The sequence below is a fragment of the Coregonus lavaretus genome (assembly GCF_964263955.1).
Source record: "Coregonus lavaretus genome assembly, chromosome: 27".
NCBI classification, from domain to species: Eukaryota; Metazoa; Chordata; class Actinopteri; order Salmoniformes; family Salmonidae; genus Coregonus; species Coregonus lavaretus.
In genome coordinates this window covers 12,002,450-12,016,447 of record NC_140014.1, presented here as the reverse complement: position 1 = coordinate 12,016,447, position 13,998 = coordinate 12,002,450, and the positions used below count along the sequence as shown (strand labels likewise).

Here is a 13,998-nt window from a genome sequence, read left to right as displayed (position 1 = left end):
TGGGTCTACGTTTCGAGCGATCATACAGCGTTTTACTACATACAACTACATTTTTCAGGTTCTACCCACTGGATGTCATCATAGGTAGGTGAAAGTCTGATGGTGAATCAATATGATGTATTATTTTCTCTCTCCCTCCCTGCAGTGTTGGTATACTTCGGGGGTCGTCGTGAGGGGGAGAACTGGAACTGGGCGTGGGTCCTCAGCACCCATCTGGCCCGCCAGGTGGGCTACCTGGAGCTACTGCTCAAACTTATGTTTGTCAACCCCCCCGAGCTGCCAGAGCAGACCACCCGCGCCCTGCCTGTCAGGTAACACACACAGATATATACATCAAATGCATGCTTGTAGACGCTCGTGCACACGCACCTTGATGTGAACGACCTTCAATAGAAAAAGTATATTCTAGAAATCTTGCCTGTGTGTGTGTCAGGTTCTTGTTCACAGACTACAATCGTCTGTCCAGTGTGGGAGGGGAGACCAGCCTGGCAGAGATGATAGCCACCCTGTCTGACGCCTGTGAGAGGGAGTTTGGCTTCATGGCCACCCGCCTCTTCAGGGTGTTCAAGAACGAGGAGAACCAAGGTACTATCTTTGTCTCCACTTTGGATATCCTTTAGAACCTTGTCTTATTACCTCTGTGTCTCTAATATTGTATATTTAGTGTACAGCAGGCCTCAAATTTCCCGGCAGCCCCCTTGTGTGGCCGTTGTGCCCTTGGGCTGAATATAATCATTATAATTCCCTTCTCCCGGCTGCTAATCGCAGTGCTCCGAAGCACCTCTCACTCACATGGCTTTCTCAGATATCGCAATTCTTATTAGCCAATGTCTGTCAGGTGATCGGGTCCTTATCACAGGCCTTGCAGCTCCGAAGTACAAGTGAAGACGGACACATCGGGGTTGCAAAGGCGCGCGACATTCTTATCGAATTCCGAGGCGCACGTTGAAGATGTTAGAGTAACTGTCCACGTTTACTTTTCCTCAGCCAACAGGATGAGTAACGAACAGCAAAAGCACTAGCCTATGTCAGTCTACTATCCCCCATAGTACAAAGGTTTACCTATTCTATTGGTCAGCTTGTCATTCTGTGCTAGAAATAAATATTCCAAACAGAATCTGGGACAGGGTTTTTCTTAATTTTTACTATTTTCTACATTGTAGAATAATAGTGAAGACAGATTATTATTTTTTTTTTATCCAAATGTATTTGATTGTGTGTGTCTTTGTGATGAGGTGGTGTAACAGGCTTTAATTCGCAAAATACAGGTTTATGCAGAAATGCGTCAAACACACTCCAGGGCACAAAACAGGCGCATTGGAAAATACAAGGCAGGAGGACGCGGAGCCGGATGGCGACGGTGGAAATCCCGAAACATGGAGGGATCGAGGATATCCCTCACCGGGACCCAGCACCGTTCCTCCGGACCGTACCCCTCCCACTCCACGAGGTACTGAAGGCCCCCCACCCGACGCCTCGAATCCAGGATGGAACGGACAGAGTACGCCGGGGCCCCCTCGATGTCCAGAGGAGGTGGAGGGATCTCCCGCACCTCAGACTCCGGGAGCGGACCAGCTACCACCGGCCTGAGGAGAGACACATGAAACGAGGGGTTAAAATGGTAATCAGGGGGAAGTAATAACCTATAAGTGACCTCGTTGACTCTCCTCAGGACTTTGAACGGCCCCACAACCCGCAGGTTCAACTTCCGGCAGGGCAGGCGGAGGGGCAGATTCCGGGTCGCGAGCCAGACCCGATCCCCCGGTACAAAGACGGGGGCCTCACTGCGGTGGCAGTCAGCGTTGGCCTTCTGATGACGCACGGCGCGTTGGAGGTGAACGTGGGCAGCATCCCACAGCTCCTCCGCGCGCTGAAACCAGTCATCCACCGCAGGAGCCTCGGTCTGGCTCTGGTGACACGGTGCCAGAACCGGTTGGTAACCTAGAACACACTGGAAAGGTGTTAGGTTAGTGGCGGAGAGAGTTCTGGGCATATTCTGCCCATGGCAAGAACACCGACCACTCCCCCAGCCGGTCCTGGCAGTAGGACCGCAAGAACCTACCCACGTCCTCATTTACCTGTTCCACCTGCCCATTACTCTCGGGGTGGAACCCAGAGGTCAGGCTGACCGAGACCCCTAGACGTTCCATGAACGCCTTCCAGACCTTGGACATGAACAGGGGACCTCGGTCAGATACTATAACCTCTGGTATCCCGTAGTGCCGGAAGACGTATGTAAACAGGGCCTCCGCAGTTTGCAGAGCCGTGGGGAGACCGGGCAGAGGAAGGAGGCGGCAGGCTTTAGAAAAATGGTCCACAACGACCAGGATGGTGGTGTTACCTTGGGAGAGGGGAAGATCAGTTAGAAAATCAACACTTAGGTGAGACCATGGTCGTTGTGGAACTGGTAAAGGTTGTAACTTACCAGCTGGGAGGTGCCTAGGTGCCTTACTCTGGGCGCACACTGAGCAGGAGGAGACATACACCCTCACGTCCTTAGCCAAGGTAGGCCACCAGTATTTTCTGGTCAGGTAGCGCACTGTACGACCGATTCGAGGGGTACGTGTGTGCCCAGTAGATCAGACGATCACGGCTAAGAGCAGGCACGTACTGTAGCCCATCTGGACACTGAGGTGGAGAGGGATCTGTGCGTAATGCCTGCTCTATATCCTCGTCCATCGCCCATACTACCGGCGCCACAATGCAGGAGGCCGGCAGTATGGGGGTGTTGTCGCTGGGCCTCTTCTCTGTGTCATACAGCCGGGACAGTGCGTCTGCCTTCACATTCTTCGTACCCGGGATGTATGATAGAGTGAAGTCAAACCGGGTGAAGAATAGGGCCCGCCTGGCCTGGCGAGGATTCAGCCTCCTCGCTGCCCGGATGTACTCCAGGTTACGGTGGTCCGTCCAGACGAGGAAAGGGTGTTTTGCCCCTTCGAGCCATTGCCTCCACACGGTCAAGGCTCGGACAACAGCCAACAGCTCCTGATCACCAACGCCGTAGTTCTGCTCCGCCGGGCTGAGCTTCTTCGAGAAGAACGCACAGGGGCAGAGCTTGGGTGGTGTACCCAAGCGTTGAGGCAGGACGGCTCCTATCCCAATCTCGTAAGCATCCACCTCCACTACGAACGATAGTGATGAATCGGGGTGGGCCAGTACTGGGGCTGAGGTGAACAGACCCCGCAGTTTGCTGAAGGCCAGGTCAGCCTCAGCAGACCAGCGGAGCCGGGACGGCCCACCCTTCAACAGGGAGGTAATGGGAGCTGCGAACTTGCCAAAGCCCCGGATAAACCTCCAATAGTAGTTGGCAAAGCCAAGGAAGCGCTGCACCTCCTTAACCGTGGTTGGAGTCGGCCAATTACGCACGGCTGAAATGCGATCTCCCTCCATCTCCACACCTGAGGTGGAAATGCGGTATCCAAAGAAGGAGACGGACTGCTGGAAAAAACATACACTTCTCTGCTTTAGCATAAAGGTCATTTTCCAACAGTCGGGCCAGCACCTTGCGAACCAGGGACACATGCTTGGCGCGCATAGCGGAATACACCAGGATGTCATCGATGTAGAGCACTACACCGCGACCAAGCATGTCCCGAAACACCTCGTTCACAAAGGACTGGAAAACTGAGGGAGCATTCATCAAACCATAGGGCATCACCAGGTATTCATAATGCCCAGTGGTTGTGCTAAATGCTGTCTTCCACTCATCTCCCTCTCGGATACACACCAGGTTGTACGCACTCCTGAGATCTAATTTGGTGAAGAAGCGCGCCCCATGCATTGATTCAATCACTGAAGGAATGAGGGGGAGAGGATAACTAAATCTTATCGTCTCCCTGTTCAGTGGTTGATAATCAATGAACAGGCGCAGACCTCCGTCCTTCTTCTTCACAAAGAAGAAACTCGAGGAGGCGGGTGAAGTGGAGGGACGTATATACCCCTGGCGCAGGGACTCGTGACATGTTTCCATCGCCACTGTTTCAGCCTGTGACGGGGGTATATATGACTCCTGGGAGGTACAGTGTCTACCCGAAGGTTTATCGCGCAATCCCCCGCCCGATGAGGTGGTAATTTAGTCGCCTGCGTTTTAGAGAACGCTTGCGCCAGATCGAGGTATTCAGGGGGAATGCGCATGGTGGAGGTACTGTCTGGACTTTCCACCGTGGTTCCACCAACGGAAACACCTAGACACCTACCCTGACACTCTCGCGACCATCCCGTGAGAACCCTCTGCGGCCATGAGAAGGTGGGGTTGTGGAGTGCTAGACAAGGGATACCTAATACCACAGGGAAAGCAGGAGACTCAAAAATGGAAAAAGTAACCTGCTCACAATGAGTCTCCTGGGTAATCATGGTGACTGGTGCAGTAACTTCCTTAACCAACCCGGACCCTAATGGTCGACTATCAAGTGCTCTGATGGGGCGTGGAATGGATAGGGGAATCAATGGAATGACTATACGGTGTGCGAATGCCCTGTCCATAAAGTTCCCAGCTGCGCCTGAATCGACTAGCGCCTTACACTGGGGAACTACCATGTGCTCAGGAAAGGAGATGTGTATTTTACAGTGCGCAGCAGAGGGCTCTGAACGAGTGTGGGTGTTCGATACCTGGGGTGATGCGAGAGTGCCCTGCCTGCCGCCTCCAAACCCAGAAGAGCGTTGACGAAAACGTGTGATGAAATGTCCCTTCGCGCCACCAGTGTGGCACTGGCGCTGTCATCCTCCGCTCTCTCGGCTAGCGGTTCCACCCATCTCCATCAGTTCTGGATCCGAGTCAGCCGGGATGGAAACGGGCAGACTTCCTCCAGGACATCCTCTGGTTGCCAGCAGGTTGTCCAAACGAATGGCCATGTCCACCAGTTGCGAGAAGGACAACAATGTGTCACGGCAGGCTAGCTCCCGTCGGACGTCCTCTCGCAGATGGCACCGGAAATGGTCGATCAGGGCCCACTCGTTCCACCCGGACCCAGCTGCCATAGTTCGAAACTCCAATGCGAAGTCCTGTGCAGTCCTCGTCCCCTGCCTCAGGTGGACCAGCCACTCGCCCGCCTCTCGACCCTCGGGCGGGTGATCGAAGACCACTCGGAAGAGGCGAGCGAACTCCCCGTAGTTCTCCAACGCGGCTCCTCCTTCGTTCCACACCGCGTTGGCCCACTTCAGGGCTTTCCCGAGAGGCAGGAGACGAGGGCGGACACCTTCTTCCGCTCCGATGGGACCGGCCGGATGCTGGAGAAGTAGAGCTCCAGTTGGAGAAGGAATCCTTGGCACAGCGCTGCTGTCCCGTCGAACTCCCATGGTCGGGATATCTGGATCCCTCCGGGTACTGGGGTGTAGGTGGGGGGGGGATCGGGTTGGCCAGCTGGTCTCGACGGATCGGGCTCTCTCCTCTCCAGGCGTTGGACGACCTGAAGAACCCGATCCATCGCTTCACCCAAGCTGGCTAGCATAGTTGAATGCTCCTGGACCCGTTCCACGACTCCAGGCATTCATGTCTCTCCCGCTGACTCCATAGCGGGTGGGTGATTCTGTGATGAGGTGGTGTTGAAGGAGTTAGGCGCAGGAGGGTAAACAAAACAGGCGCACTGGAAAATACAAGACACATTGGAAATACTCCCGTCGATACAAAATACACAAGCTCCACCGAGCTTCACTAACCTCCACAATAAACAATCACCCACACAGACAAGGAAGCAGAGGGAACACGTATACAATGACTAATGAGGGAATAAGGACCAGGTGTGTGTGATTGAAGACAAGACAAATGGAGTGATGATAATTGGATCGGCAGTAGCTAGTAAGCCGGTGACGTCGAACGCCGAAACCTGCCCGAACAAGGAGGGGAGGCAGCCTCGGCGGAAGTCGTGACAGTCTTCACACCCCAGAGTTAATACTTGGTGAAAGTACCTTCGGAAGCCATTACAGATGTGAATAATTTTGAATAAGGTTCTACCAACATTTACAGTACCAGTCAAAAGTGTGATTTATTTTTACTATTTTCTACATTGTAAAATAATAGTGAATACATCAAAACTATGAAATAACACATATGAAATCATGTAGTAACCAAATAAGTGTTAAACAAATCAAAATATATTTGATATTTGATATTCTTCAAAGTAGCCACTCTTTGCCTTGATGACAGCTTTGCACACTCTTGGCATTCTCTCAACCAGCTTCATGAGGTTGTCACCTGGAATGCATTTCAATTAACAGGTGTGCCTTGTTAAACGTTAATTTGTGGAATTTCTTTCCTTCTTAATGCGTTTGAGCCAATCAGTTGTGTTGTGACAAGGTAGGGGTGGTATACAGAAGATAGCCCTATTTGGTAAAAGACCAAGTCCATATCATGGCAAGAACAGCTCAAATAAGCAAAGAGAAACGACAGTCCATCATCGCTTTGACTGACCTTATCTTAATCTGGAAAATTTCAAGAACTTTGAAAGTTTCTTCAAGTGCAGTTGCAAAAACCATCAAGCGCTATGATGAAACTACCTCTCATGAGGACCACCACAGGAAAGGAAGACCCAGAGTTACCTCTGCTGCAGAGGATATGTTCATTAGAGTTAACTGCACCTCAGATTGCATCCCAAATAAATGCTTCACAGAGTTGAAGTAACAATTTGTAAGTTGCTCTGGATAAGAGCGTCTGCTAAATGATGTAAATGTAACAGACATCTCAACATCAACTGTTCAGAGGAGACTGCGTGAATCAGGCCTTCATGGTTGAATTGCTGCAAATAAACCATTACTAAAGGACACCAATAAGAAGAAGAGACTTGCTTGGGCCAAGAAACACGAGCAATGGACATTAGACCGGTGGAAATCTGTCCTTTGGTCTGATGATTTTTGGTTCCAACCGCTGTGTCTTTGTGAGACGCAGAGTAGGTGAACGGATGATCTCCACATGTATGGCTCCCACCGTGAAGCATGGAGGAGGTGTGATGGTGTGGCGTTGCTTTGCTGGTGACACTGTCTGTGATTTATTTAGAATTCAAGGCACACTGAACCAGCATGGCTACCACAGCATTCTGCAGCGATGCGCCATCCGATCTAGTTTGCGCTTAGTGGGACTATAATTTGTTTTTGAACAGGACAATGACCCAAAACACACCTCCAGGCTGTGTAAGGGCTATTTGACCAAGAAGGAGTGTGATTGAGTGCTGCATCAGATGACCTGGCCTCCACAATCACCCGACCTCAACCCAATTGAGATGGTTTGGGATGAGTTGGGTGTAGTTATTTCCCTATAATGCACACTCTGTCGTGCATTATCGCTTGCGTAGCTTGGACTATATAGTCCCCCTGTTGTTACGCTGTAACAACCTATGTAGCTAATGTAAAGTGTTGCTTGAAACATACTATTTGCTGTAGTTACAGGCAATAACTCTAGCCTTTGCCCCCTCTCCCCTCCCCTCCAGGTAAGAAGTGGAAGAAGACGTGCTGCGTGCCCAGCTTCATGCTGTTCGTCGTGACTCTGGGCTGCCTGATCACGGCCATGGCGCTGCTGGCCATCTTTAAGGTACCTACACACACTGACACACACACACCGTGTTGAGCATCTGCTGTACATGAAACAAATATTTAAGCTACTTTTTGAGTGCGGACCTTTTTTCATTTATGTAGGTGCAGCGTGAGAACCTCACGGTGAACGCTGTGCTGATCGCCATGGCCAGCGTGGTGGGCCTGGCCCTCCTGTTGAACTGTAGGACCTGGTGGCAGGTGGCCGACTCCGTCCTCAACTCCCAGAGGAAGAGACTGCACAGTGCCGCCAACAAGATGCACAAGCTCAAGAGCGAGGGCTTCATGAAGGTAGTGTAAACCCAGTGACCAAAATTTGTTGACAAGATGTATTTTTCAATGTTTTTCAATCAAAAATACGTATTTCCAATATCTTTTTAGCACATTTTCAACGTCTTTTCAACATCCTTAAAATGTATTTTGCTTATAGGGAATACTCTGTTTGATAGGTTCCTCTCCAGTTGTATTCAAATAGTGCCGAATCCCTAACTTGAGAATAGATACAGTTGAAGTCGGAAGTTTACATATACTTAGGTTGGAGTCATTAAAACTCGTTTTCAAACACTCCACAAATTTCTTGTTAACAAACTATAGTTTTGGCAAGTATGTTAGGACATCTACTTTGTGCATGACACAAGTCATTTTTCCCACAATTGTTTACAGACAGATTATTTCACTTATAATTCACTGTATCACAATTTCAGTGGGTCAGAAGTTTACATACACTAAGTTGACTGTGGCTTTAAACAGCATGGAAAATTGCAGAAAATGATGTCATGGCTTTAGAAGCTTCTGATAGGCTAATTGACATAATTTGATTCAATTGGAGGTGTACCTGTGGATGTATTTCAAGGCCTACCTTCAAACTCAGTGCCTCTTTGCTTGACATCATGGGAAAATAAAAAAAAATCAGCCAAGACCTCAGAAGAAAAATTGGAGACCTCCACAAGTCTGGTTCATCCTTGGGAGCAATTTCCAAACGCCTGAAGGTACCATGTTCATCTGTACAAACAATAGTACGCAAGTATAAACACCATGGGACCATGCAGCCGTCATACCGCTCAGGAAGGAGACGCGTTCAGTCTCCTAGAAATGAACGTACTTTGGTGTGAAAAGTGCAAATCAATCCCAGAACAACAGCAAAGGACCTTGTGAAGATGCTGGAGGAAACCGGTACAAAAGTATCTATATCCACAGTAAAACTAGATCTATATCGACATAACCTGAAAGGCCGCTCATCAAGGAAGAAGCCACTGCTCCAAAACCGCCATAAAAAAAGCCAGACTACGGTTTGCAACTGCACATGGGGACAAAGATCATACTTTTTGGAGAAATGTCCTCTGGTCTGATGAAACAAAAATAGAACTGTTTGGCCATAATGGCCATCGTTATGTTTGGAGGAAAAAGAGGGTAACTTGCAAAACGAACAACATCATCCCAACCGTGAAGCACGGGGGTGGCAGCATCATGCTGTGGGGGTGCTTTACTGCAGGAGGGACTGGTGCACTTCACAAAATAGATGGCCTCATGAGGAAGGAAAATTATGTGGATATATTGAAGCAACATCTCAAGACATCAGTCAGGAAGTTAAAGCTTGGTCGCAAATGGGTCTTCCAAATGGACAATGACCCCAAGCATACTTCCAAAGTTGTGGCAATTTGGCTTAAGGACAACAAAGTCAAGGTATTGGAGTGGCCATCACAAAGCCCTGACCTCAATCCTATAGAAAATGTGTGGGTAGAACTGAAAAAGCGTGTTCGAGCAAGGAGGCCTACAAACCTGACTCAGTTACACCAGCTCTGTCAGGAGGAATTTTGCCTAAATTTACCCAACTTATTGTGGGAAGCTTGTGGAAGGCTACCCGAAACGTTTGACCCAAGTTAAACAATTTAAAGGCAATTCTACCAAATACTAATTGAGTGTATGTAAACTTCTGACCCACTGGGAATGTGATGAAAGAAATAAAAGCTGAAATAAATCATTCTCGCTACTATTATTCTGACATTTCACATTCTTAAAATAAAGTGGTGATCCTAACTGACCTAAGACAGGGAATTTTTACTAGGATTAAATGTCAGGTATTGTGAAGAACAGAGTTTAAATGTATTTGACTAAGGTGTATGTAAACTTCCGACTTCAACTGTATGTAACTTGTAAATTATGCAGGAATGGCAATACAGACTTGAAAATGGAAGTTACATGTACAGTGCATTCTGAAATATTCAGACCACTTGACCTTTTCCACATTTCTGTTACGTTACAGCCTTATTCTAAACTACATTAAATTAATTGTTTTGATTGGACATGATTTGGAAAGGTACACACCTGCCTATATAATATCCCACAGTTGACAGTGCATGTCAGAGTGAAAACAAGACATGAGGTTGAAGGAATTGTCCGTAGAGCTCAGAGGCAGGATTGTGTCGAGGCATAGATCTGAGGAAGGGTACCAAAAAATGTCTGCAGCATTGAAGGTCCCCAAGAACACAGTGGCCTCCATCATTCTTAAATGGAAGAAGTTTGGAACCACCAAGACTCTTTCTAGAGCTGGCCGCCCGTCAAATTGAGCAATTGGGGGAGAAGGGCCTTGGTCAGGGAGGTGACCAAGAACCCGATGGTCACTCTGACAGAGCTCCAGAGTTCCTCTGTGGAGATGGGAGAACCTTCCAGAAGGACAACCATCTCTGCAGCACTCCACCAATCAGGCCTTTATGGTAGAGCGGCCAGATGGAAGCCACTCCTCAGTAAAAGGCCAACAGCCCGCTTGGAGTTTACCAAAAGGCACCTAAAGGACTCTCAGACCATGAGATACAAGATTCTCTGGTCTGATAAAACCAAGATGGAACTCTTTGGCCTGAATGCCAAGTGTCACATCTGGAGGAAACCTGTTACCATCCTAATAGTGAATGGTGGTGGCAGCATCATGCTGTGGGGATGTTTTTCAGCGGCAGGGACTGGGAGACTAGTCAGGATCAAGGGGAAAAATGAACGGAGCAAAGTACAGAGAGATCCTTGATGAAAACCTGCTCCAGAGCGCTCAGGGCCTCAGACTGGGGCGAAGGTTCACCTTCCAACAGGACAATGACCCTAAGCACACAACCAAGACAACGCAGGAGTGGCTTCGGGACATGTCTCTGAATGTCCTTGAGTGGCCCAGCCAGAGCCCGGACTTGAACCAGATCGAACATCTCTGGAAAGACCTGAAAATAGCTGTGCAGCGATGCTTCCCATCCAACCTGACAGAGCTTGAGAGGATCTGCAGAGAAGAATGGGAGAAACTCCCCAAATACAGGTGTGCAAAGCTTGTAGCGTCATACCCAAGAAGACTCGAGGCTGTAATCGCTGCCAAAGGTGTTTCAACAAAATACTGAGTAAAGGGTCTGAATACTTATGTAAATGTAAATATTTCCGTTTTTTCTTTTAAATAATTTGCAAAAATTATAAAAACCTGTTTTTTATTTGTCATTATGGGGTATTGTGTATAGATTGAAGAGGGGGAAAAAACAATCCATGTTAGAATAAGGCTGTAATGTAACAAAATGTGGAAAACGTCAAGGGGTCTGAATACTTTCCGAATGCACTGTATATCAAATTAGTTGATCGAGTTAGAATTTGGCTTAGAATGTCGCTAGTTGTAAATGGTATGCTACAGTTTAACATGGTTAAGTATAAATAAATGATGTTGTTACATGATAGTGTTAGGCACTCAGGAGCTAAATGCCTAACTATCAAAATGATATAAACAGAGATGAATTAATAAGAAGAGTCACAATGTCTGTAGTTATACAGTATGCAGTGGTTGATTGTGTGTGTTTGGTTGCTCCAGGTGTTGAAGCATGAGGTGGAGCTGATGTCCAAGATGGCCAAGACCATCGATGGCTTCACCCAGAACCAGACCCGCATGGCGGTCATCATTGACGGCCTGGATGCCTGCGAACAGGACAGAGTGCTGCAGATGCTCGACACGGTGTGTGTGTGTGTGTGTGTGTGCGTGTGCCTGTGCTGTGTTTTATAACAATGACTGAATAAGACGTTTGTAACAATGGCTAAACACAAAAATGTAGGCTATACAATACTATACACAAAACACACATTACCCATAACCATTGAGGGTTAAATCATTATCCATTACTCATTGGTCATTACTATTGATGGGGAGGGAAATCGATACAGTTACATATCGTGATATTATTTTTGATAATATTATATCTATATTTTGACTCCAAGTATAGATGAAAAATAAATAAAAAGAAAACACTATATATAAAAAAGTATGTGGACACCCCTTCAAATTATGAATTTGGCTTTTTCAGCCACACCTGTTGCTGACAGGTGTATAAAATCAAGCACACAGACATGCAATCTCCATAGACAAACATTGGCAGTAGAATGGCCTTACTGAAGAGCTCAGTGACTTTCAACGTGGCATCGTCATAGGATGCAACCTTCCCAACAAGTCAGTTCATCAAATTTCTTCCCTGCTATAGCTGCCCCGGTCAACTGTAAGTGCTGTTATTGCGAAGTCTAGGGGCAACAATGGCTCAGCCGTGAAGTGGTAGGCTACACAAGCTCACAGAATGGGACCGCCGAGTGTTGAAGCGCCTAGCTCGTAAAAATCATCTGTCCTCGGTTGCAACACTCACTACCGAGTTCTAAACTGCCTCTGGAAGCAACGTCAGGACAATTACTGTTCGTCGGGAGATTTATGAAGTGGGTTTACATGACCGAGCAGCCGCACACAAGATCACCATGCTCAATGCCAAGCATCGGCTGGAGTGGTGTAAAGCTCGCCGCCATTGGACTCTGGAGCAGTGGAAATGCATTCTCTGGAGTGATGAATCATGCTTCATCATCTGGCAGTCCAACGGATGAATCTGTGTTTGGCAGGTGCCAGGAGAATAATAATAATAATAATAATAATAATATGCCATTTAGCAGACGCTTTTATCCAAAGCGACTTACAGTCATGCGTGCATACATTTTTTTTTTTGTGTATGGGTGGTCCCGGGGATCGAACCCACTACCTTGGCGTTACAAGCGCCGTGCTCTACCAGCTGAGCTACAGAGGAGAGTGCTACCTACCCGAATGCATAGTGCCAACTGTAAAGTTTCATGAAGGAGGAATAATGGTCTGTGGCTGTTTTTCAGGGTTCGGGCTAGGCCCCTTAGCTCCAGTAAAGGGAAATCTTAACGCTACAGCATATAATTACATTCTAGACGATTCTGTGCTTCCAACTTTGTGGCAACAGTTTGGGGAAGGCCCTTTCCTGTTATAGCTTGACAATGCCCCCGTGCACAAAGCGAGGTCCATACAGAAATAGTTTTTTCGAGATCGGTGTGGAAGAACTTGACTGGCCTGCACAGAGCCCTGCCCTCAACCCCATTAAACACCTTTGGGATGAATTGGAACGCTGACTGCGAGCCAGACCTAATTGCCCAACATCAGTGCCAGACCTCGCTAATGCTCTTGTGGCTGAATGGAAGCAAGTCCCCGCAGCAATGTAACAACATCTAGTGGAAAGCTTTCCCAGAAGAGTGGAGGCAGCAAAGGGGGGACCAACTCCATATTAATGTCCAGGATTTTGGAATAAGATGTTCGACGAGCAGGTGTCCACATACATTTGGCCATGTAGTGTATTTAGCCTCACAATGAAATGTTAGAACATTTTCTTTTCACGACAGCTAGGGATGCAAGTAGAACACAAAACAATTTGACAAACAGTTGCATTCATGAGTTTTATGGACAAATGTCAATATAAAAAAGTCAGCCAAAGCAGAAAACTTGATAAAAATGAATTTATATGAATGCTGTAAGTACAGAAATTGTTTGCTCAATGGGAAATGAATATCCAACTAGTCAGTGACATCTGTTTTGGAGTTTTGATTTTGTGTGAGCTTATTACAGTATTATAGACACTATGTCCTGGGATTTCCTATGATCCCCTATCTAGAAGAACCCCTTACCTTCTAACGACTCTTTTTTACATTTACATTTACGTCATTTAGCAGACGCTCTTATCCAGAGCGACTTACAATTGTGTAGCTGGTGAGCGTCAGAGCACAACATGTGCGTGTTCGTGAGAGCTGTAGCTTAATAGTTTGTAGCTTAAACCATTTGTTCTACAGACGTTTTGGTAAAAGGATCCGGCCCGGGCCCCTTCTGGATCTACCCTTGTCTCGCAAACACTGCTCTAGTTCAGCCCCCGTTAATCACACAGACTATTGGAGAAATAGACAAATCCACTGGTACAACCTAGACGTCTGTAGCTCAAACACACAATGTTTAAAAGCGGTTTGAAGTCCAAAACACACCGGCATTACAGTGGGACTCATTGGGTTAAAATGAATAGATTTGGTAGATAGTTTTTCATTATTTTGACCTCCCCACATTATAATTGGAAAAGGAAGTGTAAACTGTAACATAGCCAATTAGCTAGAAAGGTAACTCCAAACACATTTTCACTAAGAGCAGCTGCTTAG

The 13,998-nt window shown here is 47.5% G+C and overlaps 1 protein-coding gene across 1 annotated transcript in view; it reads left to right on the top strand.

Moving 5' to 3' along the window:
• The window catches only part of kidins220a (kinase D-interacting substrate 220a), a 94,576-nt gene that overhangs the window by 23,337 nt on the left and 57,241 nt on the right, over nucleotides 1-13,998 (top strand). Inside the window, exons 15-19 of the mRNA XM_084144373.1 lie at nucleotides 146-311; nucleotides 434-585; nucleotides 7,419-7,519; nucleotides 7,624-7,809; nucleotides 11,345-11,485. Coding sequence (XP_084000499.1) covers nucleotides 146-311; nucleotides 434-585; nucleotides 7,419-7,519; nucleotides 7,624-7,809; nucleotides 11,345-11,485 — 746 coding nt within the window. The remainder of the gene's footprint in view (nucleotides 1-145; nucleotides 312-433; nucleotides 586-7,418; nucleotides 7,520-7,623; nucleotides 7,810-11,344; nucleotides 11,486-13,998) is intronic.